The sequence below is a fragment of the Carassius carassius genome, chromosome 38 (assembly GCF_963082965.1).
Source record: "Carassius carassius chromosome 38, fCarCar2.1, whole genome shotgun sequence".
NCBI classification, from domain to species: Eukaryota; Metazoa; Chordata; class Actinopteri; order Cypriniformes; family Cyprinidae; genus Carassius; species Carassius carassius.
The window spans coordinates 17,308,028-17,332,063 of record NC_081792.1 but is presented as its reverse complement, the minus strand read 5'-3'; the positions used below and the strand labels follow the sequence as shown (position 1 = coordinate 17,332,063).

Below are 24,036 nucleotides of genomic sequence, written 5' to 3'. Positions count from 1 at the left end.
GAACAGGCTTTTTAAAGCTTAGTTGTGTAGAAAGGCATGTGGCAATTATACTGAAGAGCTGGCATTAAATGAATGCAAGTTTTCCGATACCATCTAGCGAGCTTTGAGAATGATGCAGTCTCACAGCAGTCATTATGACAGGATATGCCGCAGAAGAGCCTATTAATCAGTGGTACATAGTATCTAAACGGATCTCTGTGGTCAGACGCTTGGATCCTGTTGGATTCAGTTTGATCGTGTGAAGATGTGTTAACCTCATCCTCAAGGAATAACAATGAAGAGTTTAAAGACCAATTAAAACTCAAAAGTTTTAAGTATAATTGCTTGCGCTGGCTTATGTGTGAATTATGACTCTTCTTGTTATCTGAAGCAGTTTGTGATGAGAACCTTTATGAAGGTAACAATAACATCTTCCCTGTACTACTATAAAGTTTGTGTTAACATTTATCAAGGTGCTTTGGTAACTCCCGATGTTCTGTATTTGCAGTGACACATTGTCACTCTTTTATGCTTGCTGTGTAAATAGGTTGGACTGGATTTGAGTTGTTTTTCAGATTCTAGTGTGCGTACCTTGACAGGTTTCTTTCTGGCGGTTTTGCTCCAGGCACTGTTTTGACATGGGGGATATCCAGTGCTTGAACTTTTCCTTTATTTCATTGTTTCTTTCATTTTCCACCTTGTCATGAGCTTCTCTTGGCTCCTTCCCTTTTCACTCTTTGACTTTTCATGTTGTTTTGCTCTTTGTATTTGCTCTTGACTCCTCAGCTCCCAATATAATGGTTTGGAGTGCTGGAGGCTTAAGTCTGGGAAAGTCAACATAAGGCTCTGTGACAGCTTCTAGAAATAATCAATAGATAGCACACATGTTTTTTGAGAGTGGTTTTGTGTGACAGCTCTGTGCTTTATCAGAGCATGGTGCACATGAGACCCCTGTGTACCTTAGACCCTGGGAGAGGTTCAGTTTCAAATGGAGAGCTACACGTGCTCTAGAATAAGCGATGGGTGTACACCACAATATTCATTTTTGGTCTACAGCAATATATGTCATAAGATAGACTTTTTTTTGAGCAAAATGAATCAGAAGTTACTGAAAAAAATTAAATAAATAATAATAATAAATTAACATTTTTTATAATAATGATAATAAAAACTTTTAAGAATAAGAATATATTTTATTTGAACATCTACATTTTAATTAAAAACATTTATAAAAAGTATGAAAAAATGATTCAGAAAATATATAACTAATGAAATAAGTAAAAACAAGTATGTATTCATATTAATGAATAATAATAATAATAATTTTAATGTGTGTGTATACGTGTGTTTCTATGTGTATGTATGTATATAAACTAGGGCTGCACGATATTGGGAAAAAATTACATTGCGATATTTAATTTTTCTGCGATATATATTGCGATATGAAATCTAATCTATTTTTTTCTTACAAACAAAAATGGGGTGAGCACACTTACATTCTCATTTTAAATGATTTAAACATCGACACCATCGTGTCAATTGATTAATATGCGCGAGGGAGAGAGAGCAAGACAGAGCTTGTGTTGTTTGAAGACGTTGAGCGTGCGGCCGGGGCTCGCTCTCTCTCTCTCTCTCTCTTTCTCTCTCACACGCTCTCTCTCTCTCTATTTCACGCTCTTTCTCTCACACGCTCTCTCTCTCTCACACGCTCTCTCTCTCTCTCACGCTCTCTCTCTCTCTCGCGCGCGCTCTCTCTCTCTCTCTCTCTCTCTCTCTCTCTCTCTCTCTCTCTCTCTCTCTCTCTCTCTCTCTCTCTCTCTCTCGCGCGCGCGCGCGCTCTCTCACACGCTCTCTCTCGCGCGCGCGCGCTCTCTCACACGCTCTCTCTGGCCCATACAGTTAATGAATAACGGATCAACTACGACAGCCTACATCGCACATCCTGCGATGTGGCTATCGTGAAATCGTACATCGCGATATCGATGCTTAAACGACACATCATGCAGCCCTAATATATATATATATATATATATATAATTTAATACATTATACAATTTTGTAATTATTGTAATTATTTCTGATTTGAACCATTATCCTAAATTTATCAGAAATAAAATGTTTTATGGAAAATCTATAAAGACATAGTTAATTAATACGCAAACAGCAATAATGAATTATAATCAATTATTACTGGTTAATACAAATTTATAAATTGTATTAGTTTTTATCTACTTTTTAATTAATCTTATCAGAAATGAACTAATAATCATGGATTGATGAATGGAAAGTAATAAGAGAAGAAGAAAATGCGTAATTTTTTACGATACAATTTTAAGCACTAAGTGAATTTTTAAATTTTCTAATCTTAAGCATTAAGAAGACTTCACCTTCAGGCATTTATTTGCTCTCTTGTGCTTGCATTTCCTCATTTCACACTCATTTCTTCATTTTAACATCATTTCTTCTGCTTGTCTACTGATTTCCTCATAGCTCACTTTTGTTCTTCTACATTTCCCCGCATTACATCATCTCTTTCTCTGAACACCCCCTCACTACACCAAGACTCCAGTAACCCCTGCTCATGTAAGCCCTGATTCCAGTGACCCCATTGAGATAAATGTTCTAATCTGATTGTAATCTCGTCCTAAATTCCATCCCCTGCCCTCCGTGGGTCCCCTGAGCCCCAGGAATCTAGTTTCAACATCTGCATGTTTAACAGGGAAAAGGCAACATCTGAGACTATGATGCCAGGAAGGAATGTGAGGTATTTTCCGGCCTCGCTCTTCCAGAAGAACATAGCTGTCGGTGAGGCCCCAAATCGATAAACTAAAGGGCAGCTATGGGGATCTATTGGAGATTCCTGATATGCTGCTTATGTTGTCACAGGGTAGAGTTCAGCTCAATGCCTTCCGTCAAGGGTCAAATGGCTCCTCTATGTGTGGGATGACAGTGTGCGTCATTTGTTCAGCAAGCTAGCAGGAGGCCCGATGACGAGTCTCCCGGCAGTGAAAGGACAGCATGGTTAAGAAAATAACACGCCGTGGTACTGACCTAATTTCTAACATGCCTGATTTTCTACAAATGGATTGAGTTGATACAAAGAAGCAACTGAAACTCACCACAACGTCTGGACTCATGACAAATAAGAAGTCCGGTGGTTACACTGGTGTCACACAGAAGTGGTGATGTGTCACACGCTTAATGGTCCACTGTGGTGATCCAAGATTACACCACGAGCCAAGAACACGTTATGGACAATGGCGGTTTCATCATTTCATAGTTTTTTAAATGTTGTCATATGGTGTTATCTCAATTCCTAATGTATTTACAAGATGAACGCACATGAACACCAAGTCGTTATTACAAGTGGGAAACTCAACATTTTCTTTAAGCTATGACTTGGGGGCATGTCAGTGAGAAAACATGTCAGATTCAATGGATACAGACAAAGACTAGAGTTATACAGCATCTGTATTGGCGGAAAATTTGTTGAAATTAATAAAATAACATTATTTTAAAATTACCATTATTCACTCTACATCACATTCGTAAATGTAATTAAAAAAAAGCAAATCAACACAATGACGTACATTCTTATTCATCGTTTTATAGATGTAGAGTTAAAAGTTGAATTTTAAGTAGAAAAGTTAAATCCCCACCTAGTTTCGACCAAAGTGACTTGATCACACCTGACGTCGTAAATACGACTTGCCAACTCGTAAATATGAACTTCCTAGGAGGACTTGAATGCACCATTAAGGTGCGTTTATGCCATATCTAAATTCCTATAATTACGAGATTCCAACTTGTAAAAAGCATTCATGTCCTAATAGAACTCGTAAATACAATTTGTGAACCAGGAGTTTTCTGAGAGCTACGACTTGTACCACGTGACCGCTGTACCAGCTGACCACCGCAGGTTATGTTTAGGCGTTGATGGTGTTGCCATAGAAAAATAGAATTCCAAGTCAGAGGACATGAACAGCTCTGAGTAGAAAGTCACGTGTTGTCATCTTGAAATTACGAGATGGTAATTACGATATGGCGTAAATGCACCATTAGTTCAGGGTTATCCAGCTCTACAAATGTGGGGCAACCATCCTGCAGAGTTTAGCTTCAGACTGATCCAAAACACCTGCCTGGAAGTGTCTAGTAGTCTGTAAGACCTTAATTAGCTGGTTCAGGTATATTTAATTGAACCCTTCATTAATGGTATTAATGGTTTGATATACCTTTTCTACAGCAAGATGTTTAACTCTAGTTCTAGAAAATTATGTGTGGTGACGAATGTGCAGCAGGTGCTTTTTTATTGTTTTATTCGATTTGCAAAGGTGCTTTAATTAAAGTGAGTTATGGCACAATAATGTCATATGTTGTATGTTCAGCTTAGCTGGTTTTATTGTAAATGTAATTTAGCATATTTAAACAAATTTACCATCAACTACAGAAATCAACAAATTTACTGACAGTAAATATATTGTCAACAGGACTGGACACCCTTATCTGTCAGGAGGCCAATGAACTTTGCATGTGTTAGACTTCCCTATACAAGTGTCGTAATGTTGCCTGTTCGGCAGTATCCAGTGTCATGATACCTCCCGGGAGGTGTGAGGAAGAGCTCAGGGTTTAGTTTGACAGGAGGAAGTTAGTCTGTCTGGTCTGGTGTGTGTGCCTGTACTTCATAAGTGTGTGACGGTAAGAGAAAGCAGGCAGGGTAAGTTTCATTTCCTCTCCATTCTGACTAGCTTGACTGATGTCTTTCCAGCATCATGTCTGGACAGAAACCGAGGCCTTGTAAAACACTTCTCACCAGAGTGAAGAATTCCCCTCAACACTTTCTCATGTACCTTACAAACAAGACTGAGTGAATGAGGCCATCCTTAAAAATATTTTAGTTTGCAGTAACAGTAAAAAAAAATTAAAAAAGGGTCGGTAAGTAGTTCTATATATATATATATTTTTTTTTTTTTCAAGTTTAAATGTAAAAAAAAAAGTAAAGTTTTTTGTGATGGTGATTACATAGGTATGAATTTAAACAAATTAGCATATCGTGACATCACTGACTGGGTCTTCAACCCGTGCCTTCGGCAAGTATAGGTCTCTGCAGGAAAGTAATGGGAGTTACCAGATCAGGGTGTTTTTAGATCATGATACCTGATTGGCTGACGTCATAGTGATGGTAGGTTTAGGGGTGGGGTTAGGTAAGGGGGATCATTTTGATTGCATGATTTAGAAACACCCAGCAGTTTGTAAACACCCACAAGATCATAAACGCTCACTTTTGCTCTGCAGAGACCTAAGTCTCGCCTTCGGGCGCATCACTGCAAACCTCATTTTGATGCAGGCTATATAGAGCACAAACAAATTGAAATCTTTGTCAAAAACATGTTTATTGCATGAATTTCAGGTGAGAAGAAAAAAATTAGGTACTGTTATACTGTTTTACTTGCATCCACCGCTAGGTGTAAATGCAACCTACAAATGTGAGAGACTGTTTACTTTGCTTTCTTGGGTTGTCACTTTGAAAAAAATTCTGTTTGATTTGAGTGACAAGTGTTCATTGAATATATTGTAATATCGATTTTACATGTCTAGATGGGTTTTATACAGCAAATAACACCAAATATAGGTAAATCCACGGACAACAAGCAGGACGAATGTAAAGATTCAATATATTGGTAAAGACCAATATTTCTGATGATTTATTGGCGTGAAGTTACGTGCACAATGACAAACAGGAGAGCAACATTCTCGAAAAACATAACAATGCAAAACATTTACTGCATCTTCAACATGGCTGTGTTTACGATTAGAAATGTCAACAATAACAAAAATTCTAGCCCGAATCTGTATCTGCATGCATGAGACTGTCTGAATACCGACATAATTCACATTTCTGTTGTAAAAAGAGAAACACTGTGCAGAAGTATTATTTGCTGTTATGCGTGTGTGTCCGAAGCTGCGGTTGCGGTGTGGCGCGTGTTCCCCAAAAAAAAAAAGAAAACTGGACGCGCTCCGAGAGAAGGCCTTTAAACCTGTTAACCTGCACCAGAACGCCCTCGTCCTCAAAGCCTCCCCATACGCACATGTCAGTGATTATGAATAGATTAAATGAAACAGGACAAATTTAATCTTGACAAACTATATATCATTATAAAGATCTAAGCCTCAAGCATCGACGACAGATCACTGTTTTTCAATGGAAAGCTTATAAAGGCTGTATTTGCTACATTTGTGTAAGCAGTTCACATAAAAAAAATAATGAATGAAAACGCTGTACATACCAGATCCGTCGTAATAAGGAGTCATAAACACATCCACAGCTGTAAATCCCGGTTTAGTTAGAAAGGTAAGCGTCCACTGAATGACATCTCATGAAGCACGTTTAGTCCAACGAAGCAATAACGTTGTAATATGGATCATAATTCCTTTGTTTACGTTTCATTTCTTCAGCGACAGATGAATGAATGAAAAATAGGCGGAAGATAGTTTATTTGAATTTGGCGCTCTCTCCTGAGAGCTGGTGACGCGCTCTGACGCACCTGTCAGCTGATGGAGGCGGAACTTACAGAGATCACAGTTTCCATTCTTTCTTTTAATTTTAGAGAGTTTTTTATATATGTGAGAGTGTGTTTTATGTTGAATGTGAATGTATCTGCATGATTACCATCTGTTTGAGTGCAAATCAGCCCAAATCAGCTCGCTATTACTGAATGGTCACGGCTATCAAAGTGAACACATCTATATGAATAGGGAGAGTGGATTATTTACTTCGGCACATTTGTGTTATTACCATCTGTATAAGTGGCCATCAGCACATCAGCACTTATTTGCATCGTAATTCATTGTAAAATATTCATCTCTAGCAATCTCAGGATGTTCTATAATTGGCAAACAAAGTTAAATCTTTTTTTTTATTATTCTTATTTTTCTTACTCAAATTATTCTTATTGTATTTTTCTAGTGCTCAAATAAATCATTTATATGATGTCTAAGTTTCTGTCTAGTGTTTTATAATTGAAAAAAAAACTATGCAGTGGTATGTTTACTGACTAAATAGTTTGTAGAAGCCTTCAATACTATTGGGAAATATATTTTCTTATATTTGGGGGGTGGGGGGTGTAGATTAGTCTCATAAAAATATTTGCAGGAGTCTCATTTTTCATTATATTTTATTCAGATTTGAAATAGAAGCTCATGAGACATGTGGCTTTCAACCCATTACTTTTCTAGATTGCTCCAGGACTCATTTCATGTATTTTTATATCAAATAAAAAAATATTTAAGAGTGGTAAAAAAAATTCAAGGCACTTCAGTGTCTATAACTTTTAATATTTTTGAGCATTATCAAATCTGGTTGATAAAAAGTGAAGCCCAAAGGGTCTTCTTTCTAAAGACACCGCAATTATGTTTGTAACACACTGAAGTAGGAAACTATTACAATTATAAGTTAGTTAGAGCACTTTCAGCTGTGAGTCCCATAATGGGGGTTCAGGTTAACAGGTTAAAATCAATTTCCTATTTTCGTTTTCGAAACTTATGTTGGTTGGTCCAATCGATTCGTGCAATAGATTTTCTAAATTTTTGACTAGACGGGAGAAGGGATGGGAAAAGATCTGGGCACCAAGCGAGAACTGTTGACTCTGACAGTGAATGAGAGTATGAGACGAAGTGAATGCACAGGCCATAGTGTGACATCTGTGTAAACATAGATGACATCACAGGTTTTTTTTTTAAAGAAAGAACGTAGTCTTCATTTGTATTTAGGCCTAGGCAATTTATATATTTACAATACTTACCAAAATATAATTAAAATTATTTAATTGCTTTTGTAATAGTTGTTTGAGGAGGAAAAAAAATAATAATAATTGGTCGGTCTTAACATAAATTTACATCCGGCAAGTCGGTCGGACTAAAATAAAAAAAATACAAATAAATTGAGTCGGTCTTAAATTGACAGGGTCGGTCGGGTTACGGCAAACAAGAATATTTTTAAGGATGGCCTGAATATTTTTAAGGATGGCCACAGTTTATATTTGACTCCTAATGTTGCTTAGCACATGTTGATCATAAATACAGTAAAACTGTAAAAATATAAAAATGTTTCCTATTTGAATATATTTTAAAATGTAATTTATTCCTGTGATGGATGGCAAAGCTTAATTTTCAGCAGCCGTTACTTCAGTCAGAAATCATTTATTTGCTGAATGAATAAAAAAGATCTTTTGTAACATTAGACATGTCTTTACTGTCACTTTTGAACAATTTAATGCACCCTTGCTTAGGATTACTTTCCCCTCGTGGTCCATGCCTAAGTTCAGGACTTCCTGGTGTGTAGTAGTATCATTGATAAACCCTGTCATTTTAGTCAAACCGAATGTCAGGAATTCCTTAGTGTTCTTCATCTCTCAAATTCTTCACATGCCACCATGTCACGTCCCTAGTGTATGTCACTTAGGAATTAGCCCTTCTTGGATTTGTGGACTGTTCCGTTGGTGAAAGACTGGCTCTGTCTGCGATGACCTTGCTGTTAATTGGCCAATTCCTCCTCTTATGTGATCTCAGCTTTTTCATGGCCTTCCAGAAATGAACCCGGAGCTCCCTCGTCTGAATACCCATTTAAGATCCCTTTTTCCGTCAGGCCATACTAATCTCATCAACGTCCCTTTGTTCATTTCTCAAGAGGAATTGGGTTTCTCCTAGGACTCCATCTTATGTGGTTAAGCATGTGTTTTGCTTCTTTGCATATGAAAAAGGAAATTAGTGTGTTTGGGAGGATGTTTCTCAGGGATGTCAAAGTCTCAGTTTGGTTTTAATCATTCAACAATTAATAGACTTTCAGTTTCAAATTTGTATTAGTTTTTATACACAATTTAGGATTTTTGAAGATTTAAAGATTTGTTTTGATGGTTTATTCTCATGCTCCTTGTGTGGTTAGATGTCCTACACAATGACAATAACGGAGGTGTTACCACCATTTTTTGGCACACATCTCTGTGGTTTAGCATCAGGAACTTGCCTTCTTTGAACCCTTGTTGTGCAAGACCTTTATTTTTGCTTCAGTTCTTGCTACATGCTCGAACCGGTTTCATTCTTCCCTGCTTCCCAAGTCTTGCTTTATACCAGCATATTGTGAGATCATTGGCAGAGCCAGCATCAAGATCTCATTCCATTCTTTACCTCAGCCGTAGCCTCCAAACATCCAAATGCAATTATTTCTGCTACACTTCTTAACCGCTGTTGTTTAGATAAGGGAAAGGGTGTCTGGGAAAGTTGATGGAGAGATACGTTATTTGTGAGTGGTGTGCTCAAACAGATGTTTTAAACATGCCGACTTTAGTTGCATTTGTAGTTGAATCACTAAAAATGATGTTTCCATTTTCAGTGCAGCATATACAGTATTTGAGCTCTTGGGCTCCATGAACAAGCAAATACTGAAATTCAGCAGTCTGTCAAATAATTAAACTCTAATTATATGAATCTCTTTCCTTTATCATCTGTTGAAATACCTTGGCTGTTTGATGACAACAGTTAATTTGGTCGTTTTTATTCTGATTCCATCATCAGAAGAGTTACACGATGAAGTGAGATGTGTCATGTCCTTTCCACAACACTGACAGATGTTGAGTTTTGAGGGGAGAACAGGCTGTGATGTACCTCCGCCGAGCCCCCCGCTGAGCTCTGAACGCTGGCTGATTTCCCCTCTCTTTGAACTCGTTGGGAGGAGTGTCTGTCTGAAGTCTTTTCGGCAGGCGAAGCTAGAGGGAATGTCCTGTACAGAGAGCCAGGGTCTTCGTCAAGTGATATGATTAATCCAGCGTGCTCTTCAATATAGAGGACTGTGTCAGACGCGTGTTAATACACATCTGTACATGTACATCGCTGGAGGTTTATTGCCCAGACTCAGACTACCTCAGGATATCAGCAGCGCTTGGTTGTAGCCCAGATTCAAATATGCTAAAGCAGTTTCAGATGATTCTGATGTCCTGCTATTTATGTAGTATGATTTGTGGAGCATATTCTGCACAAAAGCTAATATGGTTTTTGAAAAGGTACCATGATTTTGACGTGTGCTTTGAAATACCATGCAATGCACTTTTTAAATAATTTGGACAAAATTGTGGCAAAACATGGAAATAATTAGTTTTTATCCTATTGTTTATTATATTATTGTACTTGGTTGGTGTCTTTGTGAGTTTTGGTCCTTTTGCTGTTGTAGGCTGTAAGGACCTTTTGAAATAGCTGAAATCATGAAGTATTATGCACATAGAATGCGCTCAAGACCTGCCTGAAACTACTTTAGCTGTGCATTTCCCTGAAAATAATTGCACACCTTGGAACGTTCGTCAGCCAATCAGATTCAAGCATTCAACAGGCCTGTGGTATAAATCTATTCAGTCCACCCCGTGGAAGTGTTTTATGAGTTGCTGTCAATCTAAAATGAGAGTGGAAATAGATTTGCCCTTGCAGGCCACATTGTTTAGGCCTTAAACGTACACATTTGAATCACACTGTTGGATTAGGTTGCTTGTTGTTTAGGTAGATGTGATGAATGGAGGTTAGATCATTTTAGTTCTCACAGATGCTCAGTGTTAGCTCGAACAGCAGGACTAAGGTCATGTGTTCGCTGTTCCTCTGTAAACACATTAATGTAATGCATTAACAGACAGCCGGATGCTTTCTTTGGGCTCTTTAGATGCAGTCTTTCCTGATTCTACCTCTCTGTGGACATTTCAGACTGTCTGGTCAGAAGAAACCTCAGGCTCTGCCCCACCCGTTCAGAGGCATTTTAGCAGCAGGGAACAGGCCCCACCTCATGGGCTTCTACGGAACCCTGAGCATCAGCTGTCTTCTCTGGCATGCAAAGGCCGCTAGGTCCATCCCTCCAGCATATGCCTGGAGTAACGTAGGGCTTAGCAGAATTCCTCTTTGGCATGACATCCATTGCTCTGTTGTCCATGAGTGAAATTCACATAGAGGGCAACAGGTTTATCAGGATGAATCTATATGCATGTGTAACTTTCTTAACCACACCAGGACTGCATGTGTTAGAGAAACATTTAACATCCTGGACACATTCCCTATTAGAGCAGGAGTCTGCAGGGCTTTTTTGAGCTGATCTGATCTGATTATCTGTAATGACGATGTGTGTGTCTCAAGGGCTGTTCACAGTGATTTGTTGTGACACAGTGATCCGAAGTCATTAGTTTTCAAAAACTGTTGACTGTTTGAATGATTGATGGCAATGAGACTTTTTGCATGTATGAGCTTTATATGAGCAGTTGCTCATCTGCATAGAACTGTGTGTGTGTGTGTGTGTGTGTGTGTGTGTGTGTGTGTGTGTGTGTGTGTGTGTGTGTGTGTGTGTGTGGTCAGTATAGCGGTAATGTATTAGGGCTTAGAGTTTTTGATCAATTTTGCGATTTCGATTTTAATCACGATTTTGACACACACAGACATGCTTTACAGTCATAAATGCATTCAGTATAAATTTTAAACATATTTCCAAAAGAAAACCAATGAGAGCTTTATCAAATGTCTCTAGAACAGACATAAGTCAAAATAATCACTAAGTAAAGATGTCAAACAAAATGTCTAGACATATGAAAAAAAAAATGAAAAAAAATAAAACCGTGTTCAGGGATTTTTTTTTTCTTCTTTTTTTTTGCCATGCATTGGTCATAAAGCTTACTGTAGTGTTGCCTCAGGTGTTATATGTTTTTGCCCAATATATTTATTGCCCAAGGGTCACACGTACTCAATCTGCAGTGCGTATACAGTAGGTTATGTGTACGTGGTTCAGAAGCAGCAACGAGATTGCATTAAAATACATTAAAATAATGCGCAAGCGCGAATCTATCCACTCGCACCAGTGATGCATGGGTCAATGTATTAATAACCCGCACCCGACCGACGTTTTCAACTAACCCGCCGGCAACTCGGACCGCATTTTTAAAAAGCAGTAAATGCTCATCGTAGCGTCATTGGGCAATAGGAACGTAGGCAAAACTAACTAGGCAAAAAAATAAAAACTTAATATTTTATAATTTTGTCAAGAATTATAAAAACATTGAGGCTCTGGTTTGTTCCTATCAGAGCTTGTGAGCGGAGAGCGCATTTCTGAATATCCCGATCCGCTCGCTCATTCCGTGGGGTCTCGCTCAACCCAGAATGGCCTGCTGGTTGAAAATATGCAAGGAGTCATTTAATTGTTTAGTAATAAACTAGTGTTTTCTGTGTCGCTGCAAAGATGAAGTTGACAATGCAGACTCGCCATGAACGCCAGAGAGAAATGAACATTTCATATGGATTAGATCATCAGAGAGGGTTTGGCACTGTGAGCAGGTGCCCGGTCGTGCTGAAAAACTAAATCTTCATCTCCATAAAGCTTTTCAGCAGATGGAAGCATGAAGTACTCCAAAATCTCCTGATAGCTAGCTGCATTGACCCTGCCCTTGATAAAACACAGTGGACCAACACCAGCAGCTGACATGGCACCCCAGACCATCACTCACTGTGGGTAATTGACACTGGACTTCAGGCATTTTGGCATTTCCTTCTCCCCAGTCTTCCTCCAGACTCTGGCACCTTGATTTCCGAATGACATGCAAAATTTGCTTTCATCCAGAAAAAGTACTTTGGACCACTGAGCAACAGTCCAGTGCTGCTTCTCTGTAGCCCATTTCCTGCACACGCCTGTGCACAGTGGCTCTGGATGTTTCTACTCCAGACTCAGTCCACTGCTTCCGCAGGTCCCCCAAGGTCTGGAATCGGTCCTTCTCCACAATCTTCCTCAGGGTCCGGTCACCTCTTTTCGTTATGCAGCGTTTTTTGCCACAGTTTTTCCTTCCCAAAGACTTCCCGCTGAGGTGCCTTGATACAGCACTCTGGGAACAGCCTATTCGTTTAGAAATTTCTTTCTGTGTCTTACCCTCTCGCTTGAGGGTGTCAATGATGGCCTTCTGGACAGCAGTCAGGTCGGCAGTCTTACCCATGATTGCGGTTTTGAGCAATGAACCAGGCTGGGAGTTTTTAAAAGCCTCAGGAATCTTTTGCAGGTGTTTAGAGTAAATTAGTTGATTCAGATGATTAGGTTAATAGCTCGTTTAGAGAACCTTTTCATGATATGCTAATTTTTTGAGATAGGAATTTTGGATTTTCATGAGCTGTATGCCAAAATCATCAGTATTAAAACAATAAAAGACCTGAAATATTTCAGTTGGTGTGCAATGAATCTAAAATATATAATTTTCGGGAACAGAGTTAAACATAAATTGTAACCACTAATCTCCAAGTACAGCGTCTCTGGGAAGCCCAAACAAAGGTGATTGGACTCCAAGATGAAAATAACAGCGTTTCGACGACATGGCGACAAATACAAACGCAACTCTTCCTCTTCTCCGTCGGAGCGCAACTAGACCACGCCCCCTTTTTTGTGTATTCATGTGGGTGGAGGTTAGTCAAAAAACTGTTTTAGTGACGTCATAACTGCAGGAACTAGAGGGATGTAGTCCAAACGGGTCATTCTGTTATATAAAATATCTCGCTTGGCATTGAACTTTGAGCTTTAGAATTTTACAGATATTATTTATACTCTAACTACAACATTATACACTAACTAAAGTTTAAAACATGGGATCACGAAGAACGGGACCTTTAATATATATTTTAAGAGTGCATCTAATTTAAACCAAAGAAACAAACAGTTTGAATTGTTTTCCATTAGGTTTTACAGGCATCAAACTATTTCAGTGATTTAATTCAAATCACTGATTCAATTTAATTTGCATCATCACTCTAAAATGTTAACAGAAGTCCTTGTTTTCTCTATTTAAAATGTGTGGGAAAATACAGTATACCTTGTTTATTTAAGAAATATATATTTAAAAAAAGATGTAGTTCTTATATTATCAAACATTTTAAATCTATTTTGCTTGAAATTATTTGACTGAATCATTTGCTTATTGTTAAACGATTCTTCTGATTCCTTTTGATTATATATTGTGATTGAATCACTGTCTGGAAAAATAATAATAATAATTTGCAACTACTGCAAAATCATATAAACCACCTAGAATGTATTTTTTTAAAAACAGCTTCTTTCAGCTGATTCATCTGCTCTCTACTCTATAATGACTGATGATAAATGTGTTTTTTTTCTTTGCTTTTCTCTGCAGAAAAGAGCAAAATGTCTTGTCTCCAGTCAACTGCTGGAACCTTCTCTTGTCTCAGGTGAAGAGAGAGAGTCGAGACCACGCCACACTCAGCGATCTCTACCTCAACAACATCATCCCACGCTTCGCCCAGGTCAGCGAGGACTCAGGACGCCTCTTCAAAAAGGTGATGTTTGTCTTTACATAGACCCGCCGATTTTTCCATTAAACCCTCTATAGTGGTCACTGAGCTTGTCGCCTAATTTTTTACTGGATTTTCAGTTCGATCAATAATCTCTCTTGTCACTGACATTTTCTTAGACCACATTTTTCATTGTATATATCATTTAGTTGTTTTATGTCTCATACATAATATAATTTGTCAATATTTATATGATTTAGGGCTAGTAAAATTAACATGTTAACAGATTGGTTCACAACTATCCTCTGTTAGTTCTTATGCATTATTATGCTTTTTAAAGCTGTTAATGAGATGATCAGAATCTAAAATGTCAAGCTAAAAATCTGTACCCTGTTATATTTGCTCAGGTCAAGCTAATAGATGCAAGAGAGCATCATTCTCATTCCTCTTGGCTTGTCTAGACTGGTTAGACAGGCAGAAATTCAGGTCCCTCACTATCTAGACCCAGAGCTGTGAAAGAGATGCTTTCTTATCAGCACATTTCCAGCACAGTGTTCATTGGTTATGCAGGTGAATCCAGTTTGATCTGGTCTATTTAAGGTCATATCCAGCTTTATTTATTGAGACGAAATCTCCTTAAAGTGATAGTGAACCCAAAAATAAAAACATTCTATCACCCACTTGTTGTTCCTAACCTTTATGAATTTCTTTCTTCTGTTGAACATAGAAGATATTTTGAAAAATGTGTGAAACCATGCATTTATTAGTCCCCAATGACATTGACCAATGTGGACCAGAAACTGTTCGGTTTATGATGAAAGAATTTTCACTTTTGGATGAACTATCCCTTTAAAGCAAGAACCCATCAGTTGAGCAGGGTGTTTTGGCACTTTTATCAGAAAGAGATTGAGAAGCTAATTCCGAATGATGTTCCTTTGATAAGACCCCTTGTGATATAGTCAGAGGTCTCAGCTATGCATAATTTAAGGTTTATTGCAACTTAAACTTTTCTAAACATTCCAAATCGAGAGGGAGAAAGAACTCACCTCAGTCTTAAATCAAATTTTTCCCCCCTGTATATCTAGTGGCAAGAGTCTCTTAGACCCCAATCAACACTTCTTTCTCTCCTGCTGTCTCTCTGTCTGTTCCTCCGTTCCCATGAGAGAGAGATGAGCCTCCCTATCAACGTTCTTCTCAACTTCCTCTGTCTCTTTTTCCTGTTGTTTTGCTCACCCACTCTCCATGCTGCAGAAATAACAGTCCTTTAATTGAACGCTCCTGGCCGGCCTCTCTCTAGAGGCTTCCTGGGAATCGCTGAAGTCTGTGCAATTGGACTTATCCCACGTCCCAGTGGCGCACACCTCCCACCTGTCTTAAAAGCGCTACGACATGCTGGAGAAATTCTGCACTCTAAATGCAAATATAGTCAAGGGAGCCATGTCCGGAGGAGGTTTACGAATTTATTGAACCATAAGCGCTGACACACAATAAAGGAAGACACTCTTAGAAGTGGAGAAAGAGAAGTTTTGGCCATGAAATTTTGGATGAATCTTATTTATTTAATCTCTTATTTAGTGCCTGATGAGGAATGTTCTGCCATCTCTTATTGGCAGCAAATAATGGAGAGACAAAAAAAAAAACAGTACGACATTGGTTATCATAGATTGACATAAATATATTATATATATATTTTTTTTTTTTATTATATATTTTTTTGTGCCTTTTGTGCTAACTAAACCTGCTTGTTTTGGGTCAAAAATATAGTAATAGTTCTGAAATATTATTACAGTTTAAAATGACTGTTTGAATATATTTTAAAATGTTATTTATTCCTTTGATTACTTTAGATTTATTATTTACTTTGCTTATAATGCCGCCATCTAACTCTCACTTAAAAATGATCTTTACAAACACTAATCTTTAGCAAATCTAAAAGTGAATATGAGTCTTTCATACTGTACGGTATAATGATGTGATGTGTAAATCCACTTGTATCCTTTAATTTTTAGTGTTATATTTTTAATATATGCACATAAGAGTGTAGGATTTTAATATCTGTGATTTTATAGTGTTGTGTAAGTTAATAAAAGTAAAGTTAAAAAAAGTAATCCACTACAAATTACTACTTTGAAATTGCAATTTGATTACATTACAAATTGCTGCATTTAAAAAGTAATCAGATTACTAATTACTTTCAAGTTACTTTCATGTTTACTTTAAGTTATCAAAAATGCACTACAGAGAGAAAAAAAAATGTTATTTCAGTAATTTAATATTGACTGAAATAAAATTACTTAAAGGGTTAGTTCACCCAAAATTGAAAATTAGCCCATAAATTACTCAACCTCAAGTTATCCTAGGTGTATATGACTTTTTTCTTTCAGACAAATCCAGTCGGAGTTATATTAAAAAAATGGTCCTTTGATCCTTTCAAGCTGTTTAAAGGAAGCAAAGTGGAAAACCAGTCTCCTCTTGGCTTGAATTAAAATTATGAGACATTCTTCTTTACAAATCCTCATTTTGTACTTTTAATCAGTGAACGTTGTTTTGATCTCTACCCAGCGCTTCCGTGTTCATCACTTCTGAGCAGCGTATGTGCAAAGCCAACCTCATATGTCATCTACAACAGTGAGCGCAAGCTAGATTAAATTATTAAATTTTAAATATAAATATTTAAATTATTTTTCTTACAAAAATCGATTCGATACAGGAAGACTTTGTTCACCCCCCAGAGCTGTGTGAGACACTTTTTTTTTTATTATGAATGGGTGGTTTTTATTTAACTTCTTTTGGACTGATGGACTGCAACACCTGCTGAGTACCATTAAACAGCTTGAAAGATCAAAGACAATTTTTTTATTTAACTCTGACTGGATTCGTCTGAAAGAAGAAAGTAAAATACACCTAGGATGACTTGAGGGTGAGTAATTTATGGGCTTATTTAATTTTTTGAGTGAACTAATGCTTTAAGTATGAAAAGAGCAACTTGAACGATCACTTACATTTTTTCCTGATAAAAGCAAAAGAATAAACTTAAAATTTTCCGTCATTTTTGATCGCACAGATAAGAGTAATACATCATTTGAAACTGTAAAAGGTCTATACTCACAATATCAACAGAACGTTGTGCTTTTGTAAAATAAAGAAAGCAAACAGGGTGTACTTTCTGCCGTCTGAGGCTCTGTGAACTTCTTTCTAAAAGTGTCACAAAAATTAACAAAAACTTCACACACAGACATGAGAAATATATCTATAGAAAGACTGAAGTGTATATTTTTAAATAAAGTTTATAATATTCTCTGATAAAGTAATCCATATGAAACCAACGTGAGGTTCAGTCTTTCCTGTCTGGGCTCATTATCTGTAATGTGGTCACACCCACTCACAGCATGAGCTATTCATGCCATATTCATTCATGCACATGAGCCATGCAAACCTCTAAACACCAACATCAAATCCATAAGCAAAGCAGAAAGATTAATCATGTTTATCTAGGCTGCTTTTAATTTTTGGAAGAAGATGCACTGTGATGAATCACATTTTAACTCCCATTCTCTGTTGATTTATTAAAGGGGGTACTCTCATGCAAAAAATTATTACAATTATTATTATTTTTTTAGTAACTGTAATTACATAAGATTAAAATGTAATGCATTAAATTATTGCATTATCAGAAAAAATAATTAGAACACAATAATGTTACTGTGTAACACATTATACCCAACTCAGGTCATTTATTATGAAAATAATTATTGGCTTTTCTGTATAGTCCAGAATTTTAATATTGGTGCATAGATGTGTTTGGAAAACCTCTTTGGAGACCCATTTAGTGACACTGACACTAACTGTGATGAATATAGGAAATCAGGAAAAGACAATAGACTGTGCAACATTGGCTGTGTTTTGAACTCCAGTAACCAACAAACATTATTAATTTTGTGGACTTATTTTTCAAACATTTCTCTGCTGAACAGCTAATCACTGAGTACAAGTACAATGTGTGTGTGTGTGTCTTTTACTAAACATTGATTTAAGAAAAGGATTTTCATCAATTCAGCCACATGCTCTTGTTTTTGGAGGTGTAGGAACAATCCTTTGACATGTGACTGATGTTGAGTGCCAGTAAACCAGTCCCCTCACACACACCCCAAAGTGATGCTTCTTTGACAGATTTGTGCAGAACCAAAACCAATCTCCTCCTGTCTCCGACAAACGTGTGATCATTTTCATTTAACAAGTGCATCTTGCCATTAAGGCTCATAAATCCATGTCCTCTCATCCCAGTGTCTCTCCCCTGTTCCCAATAGATTTAAAGAGGCCTCCAAGGAAAATCAATAGTTTACTCCCCTTTTTTTTGCCACTTTGGGTGTTGTCTTTTGAGTGTGTCTCTGAGCAGATGGAGTAATATAGCTCTGTCTGCTCCGACCGCACTCCTCAAGGTCCATTTCACTGCAGGAGTGTTATGCTGCTTAGAGGGGAAGTGTTATGTGTGTCTGTGAGTGGAAGAGCAAGAGAGAGGAAGGAAAGTGGAAACTAGGGATGGGCATTTTCCGCAAATATCACATTCGAATATTTGAGCTCACAAAAAACTAATATTCGTTTATTTAAATTTAAGTTTAATGAGACGTTATTTTTCAGCAACATTTATTGTTTCCATCATTTTTGAACAAGCTTACACACGATAAGCTTGAAAATTACACACCGTGTTTTATAGCTGAAAACCTTTAACAATGCGGCAAACAAACAAAAGTATAGATTAATAGCAAAAGCAAAAAAAAAAGTGAACAAAGAAAAAACGTAAAGCAGCCTGCAGCAATTAGGCTATTGTACAGAATGCTTACACTTAACTTTGAATCTTTGAAACTGTCAGCAAATCTTTTTTTCTTTTTTTCTATTGTTTTACATGTTGTTGTTAACACTGGCATGTAAACATGATCGGGGGAAAGTCGGCTCCTTAGTCTGTTAACAATAAGGCCGGCCGCGGAGAAAACGCGCTCTGATGGCACAGACGTTGGCAGAACTCACAAATAATGGTGTGCTAAGCGAATAAGTTTTGTGAAGCGCTTCGTGTTTTTGTTTCACCTGGTGGAATACATGGCTCCAGCAAGAACTGTTCCCACTCGTCTCGGCTGGACTCTCTGTAATCTGGCTCAGCCTTTTCCGACGAGTGGGCATTGATTCCTCTTCATCGTTGGTGGTGGCGGCTGCATCCGCACCACTCCTATCAAGGAAAATGTTCTGATAATATTCAGAAATTTTTTTTTTCTTACTTCTCTCATGTTTTCATCGAGAAACCTGAGATGTTTGTGCCGAGGGTCTAGGGGCTGACGCGAGAAGAAGAGTTTTCACTGCATTCTCCAAGTTAGCTGTGTTTATTCGTTGCTTGAGAGATGCCACAACAATGTTCTTGAATTCGGTCACTTTCTATGATTCTCCACGGCATATCTGAAGTACTGTAGAAGACCGCAGTTCTTATTCATTCATTATTTTTTGCTTGCATACATCTTCAAATATGCCGTGGAGAATCACAGAAAGTAACCGAATTAGGTTTTGTGGACTTTTTTTTTCTTTCTTTTTTTTATGGCAAGCAAAAATATAGCGAAATTCAAATATCATTTTTATTTATCGAATAATTAGATCAGAACGAATATTCGAATGTTCGACTATCTGTGCACACCCCTAGTGGAAACGAGTAGCTTACACCCAACAATCCTAATAGAAAGAGCAGACTGAATAAATCCATCAAATGTTTCTTATTGATCTGAAGTAGTGCAACGAATAGGGCATACTGGAGCCAGACCCCACTTCACATGTCTCCCCCAGCAGCTGGGGACACCATATGTTTCTGCTTCTGAACTATCTCCCACACCGCTCACACGTGACAGGAAAAGGTAATGGGCAACATTCTCATAAATGAAGAATTTGGATGTTTGTTTAGAGGTATTTTTTGGCCTTTCCACTGGAGAAATCCACTGGTCTACCTGACCACCACATGCTAAAATTAAACCAGATTTATCACTTGCTTTAATTTTATGTCTTAATGCAATAAAGAGTAGTTTGGCCTTTAGTGAAGTGGATGGAACTTCAACATTGTACAGCAGTGTTATTTGTAGATTTTAAATACTATTTTGGTGACATTTTAATATTTTAAAAATTATATGCATACTTTACTGTTTTAAATTACTATACATAAAATACTTTAAGTGTGATATTTTAATTATATGTTGACTAAATTCCTTAGACATGTTTAGAGAGGTAAGGTGAGCATCTCCAGACAGGCAGTTCATCCTCTGCTCTGAATTTGGGTGTTCTTGTGCATTCTTACATACAGTATTACCCAGTCCATTGCCTCCAAATAAAACCCATCAGAACACCATTATGAATGACTCCCCAAAGGGGATCTCCTATGGAACGCCTCCCCACAGCCTACTCATCCATCTCAGCTTTCAAATGGTTAAAATGAACTCCAGTCTTTCCATCCTGGATGAAACGGGAAGGGAACTGTGTGACTGTACAATCACTGTTTGTGAAGATTGACAGATTGACTGTGTGAACACTCTCAATTTTACTCTTTCACCCTTAACTTCCCTTCTGTCTTTTATGCCTGTGCACACACTTCATCGCAGTTCAGTCCCATATTTCCGTTTTCTTCCATCATTTCCATCACTTCTCATTCTCAAGAACTCAAGAGCTGATTGACATCTGTCCAAAAACATCCATAAAAGCCTCAATCAGACCTTCAAAAACAGGAAAACCCACAAGAAATTCAATGTGAGGAATAGAGAAGGAGTGACTAAGTCAATGCCCACAGTGAATGCTAGACATTTTCTTGGCTGGCTCTCAAGTTATCAGCCCACAGCAACTGAAGTTTGGACTTGAATTCGAGCACTTCATCTTCATGTCATAATGTGCCCACGTTCCCGAACTTTCTCTTAAAAAACACAGCATCCACCAGAGTGGCAAACCACCATTTCCATCTCACACAGTTTACCAGACCTCTTTATTCCACAGTCTCAAAGAGGAAGTCTTATTAAAATCACAAATAATGGTTTCAAGTTTCAGTTCAACTGCAAACTTTTTGGCTTTCATTGTAAATTGATTGACACTGAACAGAAATAATAGAAGTGGAACCTTTAGACAAATGCAAAAGTGGAACTAACTGAAAATAGAGTTGCTTGTGACTTAAAGGGATAGTTCACCCCAAAACAAAAAGTTTCATATTTGGTAGTACTTTAAAGGCATAAATAAATTGGTGTTTCAGCCCATTTTATTTCCATAATATGACATATTTCCAACTGAAACACAGTGTACAAGTAGAAAAAGAAGCTTTGACCATTGTGTGCCATTCCTCGTTCTTAAAAAAAATCTTTGAATGGTCCATTTTGTATGTGCCCAATTGCCCATATGGTTAAATCAGCTCACTGTGCAGTGGTCCAGTATAATGTGACCGTTTGGGCAGGACTGTATTGAGCTAGATGTGTTTGAGGTTAGTTGGTGCTGACGTCCATTACTGAGGGAGCAGAAAAGTGTCTCATCAGTCTAACAGTGACGGCTTCAGAGCTCACAGCCCAAAAAGGATGGTCAGGTTTAATAATAGAGAACAGGGCACTATTGTTAATCATGATCGTCACAATTATCTCCCTCTATTTCTTTTATATTCATGTTTTTTTTTCTTTCTTTTAATCTTGCAGAGTAAAGAAGTGGGCCTCCAGCTGCAGGAGGATCTGATGAAGGTCCTCAATGAGTTGTACACGGTAAGATACAAACAGCCTAGTCGAGGATGTCCTCTGTCTCTCTGGTTGCTCTGCATCAGCCTGCTGCAGCGATGAGGCATCGAGTCTCTGCTTCAGCCGAGTGGTTATTTTGGTCTCTTGTGGTTGTGGTTCCAATCACTATTTTTGAGGCGTGGGGTGGCTATAGTTACTTTTTCTTCTTGTTGAAAACATTTTGAAAGCTTTTAGTCACTGTGTGCCCCCTGTGTGTGGTTGTTTTACAGGGTGTGTCTGAATTGTAGTTTTAAAGATGCCTATATGGAACCATTGAATCACTCCTTAATGGTTATGTTCCTTGAAATGCATTTGTTTGTTTATGAACAAAACAATGTTTTACCTGACAGTCTTTGTAATTCCTTACTTAGTAAGACAGAGGGACATGAACAAGTAGTGAATGATAGTTATTATAGTCATCAGTCAGCAATGAATCAAACCTGCTGGCATACAGATAGCTGAGGCTCTAAAGCAGATCTGTTGCATTTGCAGTGGCACAGAAGAGCACTGTGGAGTATAAGAGCTCTCCAAACAGTGATGATGCGCTCTGGATGGTAATGAACATCAACAGCTGTGGGTCAGAAGTGCAGAACCCAGTCTCAATCATTATTTACTGCAACCCTGGTAGATTTTATGATATCCCAGTTATGCTGTATGTTTTATAGGCTTCTTCAAGCATCAGTCCCTTTTTATATTCTGTCCTAATTACTTGCCACGTGCTTTTTTTGAAATGTGAACAAGCTACATTTCCACTGATGAGGTCATGGCACTTTTCATGAACAGGGTACGAAATAGGGCCTGGAACTCTTATACATGAAGGCTTTTTCAGTTTTCAATAAATCGTTAAATGCAGTGTTATTTTAGTATAATTTATATAGTTTTAGTACTTTTGTGATGTGCGTTTGTCATTTTTGTTTAATACTTATTTCTATGTAGCTTAATTCATTGTTTTTCAGGTGTAGTTTCAGTCATTTTAATAGCCAAGGCAACATTTACAAGTTTTTTTATAATATATATATATCTTTTTTTCTTTTTTTTTTTACTTAAGCTGTTAAAGAAACTGTTAACAAAACTGTTTTAATTGTTTTAGTTAACAATAACTATATGGAGGTAAATGTTGGTTTAAATGTTGATTTATATTATATTATATTATTATTATACAGAAATAATTTTCCATAAATTTGCTTAATAATTTTTCTTACAGTAAGATTGGTAACAGGGTTGAATGGTTGAGCTTGATGAATACAGACAGTAATGTTAAATACTAGCTAATTTTCATACTATGCTAATTTAAAGTAATGATTTACGTAACGTAATTATTGTCACGAAAACAACATGGGATTTGGGAATTTTACGTTTTTTTTTTTTTTTTTTTTTTTTTTTTTTTTAGTAGTAGTGGAGAACCAACATGGACTATTTATAGGGACCTCCTTCAGTGTTTACATTTTAGCATGAAAAAACCTTTAATGGTAGTTAACCTCGGTTTTAACCCTCAATGGCAATATGATTACGGTCTTAGAGACTTAGTGTTGCCATATCCGTACCACCACAGAGACCCATGTTCCCTGGCAGTGCTGAAATGAGCAGTGGTGCACGGAAAAATTCAGGGATGATTCAGTGGATTATAAGTCATGTTATTATCCTGCTGTATAGTGGAGTGCTGCTTTCTGATACACAGCACAGTGTTGCATGGGGCTTCCACGAGCACATGCCTTTAATTAGTATCACAGTTTAAATAATCCCAATGATGTCAGGCTTTTATTTTACTGGGAGAAGAAATTCAATTAGAAAAGCCCTTTGTAATTTGCTACATATTTTTGTATTCCTCGTTTTTGTGGGGGAGAAAGGAATAGTTTGGGGTTTTCAGGGTGGGGTGTTCTGGGCTCAAATGTGGTAGGAGGAGGACCCATGATATTGGCTTAATTTGAATGGTGACTGGATTCCCCCCCGTACGCATGCACACATGTTCTCCTGGGAAATGACTGTAACCGATTTC

The 24,036-nt window shown here is 37.5% G+C and overlaps 1 protein-coding gene across 3 annotated transcripts in view; it reads left to right on the top strand.

Annotated features, from left to right (window-relative positions):
- LOC132119448 (SLIT-ROBO Rho GTPase-activating protein 2-like) overlaps positions 1-24,036 on the top strand; it is a 106,765-nt gene that overhangs the window by 56,854 nt on the left and 25,875 nt on the right. For all 3 annotated transcript variants that reach the window (XM_059529415.1, XM_059529413.1, XM_059529414.1), the window contains 2 exons: positions 14,157-14,319; positions 21,966-22,028. In XM_059529415.1, the coding sequence (XP_059385398.1) occupies positions 14,157-14,319; positions 21,966-22,028 (226 nt within the window). The remainder of the gene's footprint in view (positions 1-14,156; positions 14,320-21,965; positions 22,029-24,036) is intronic.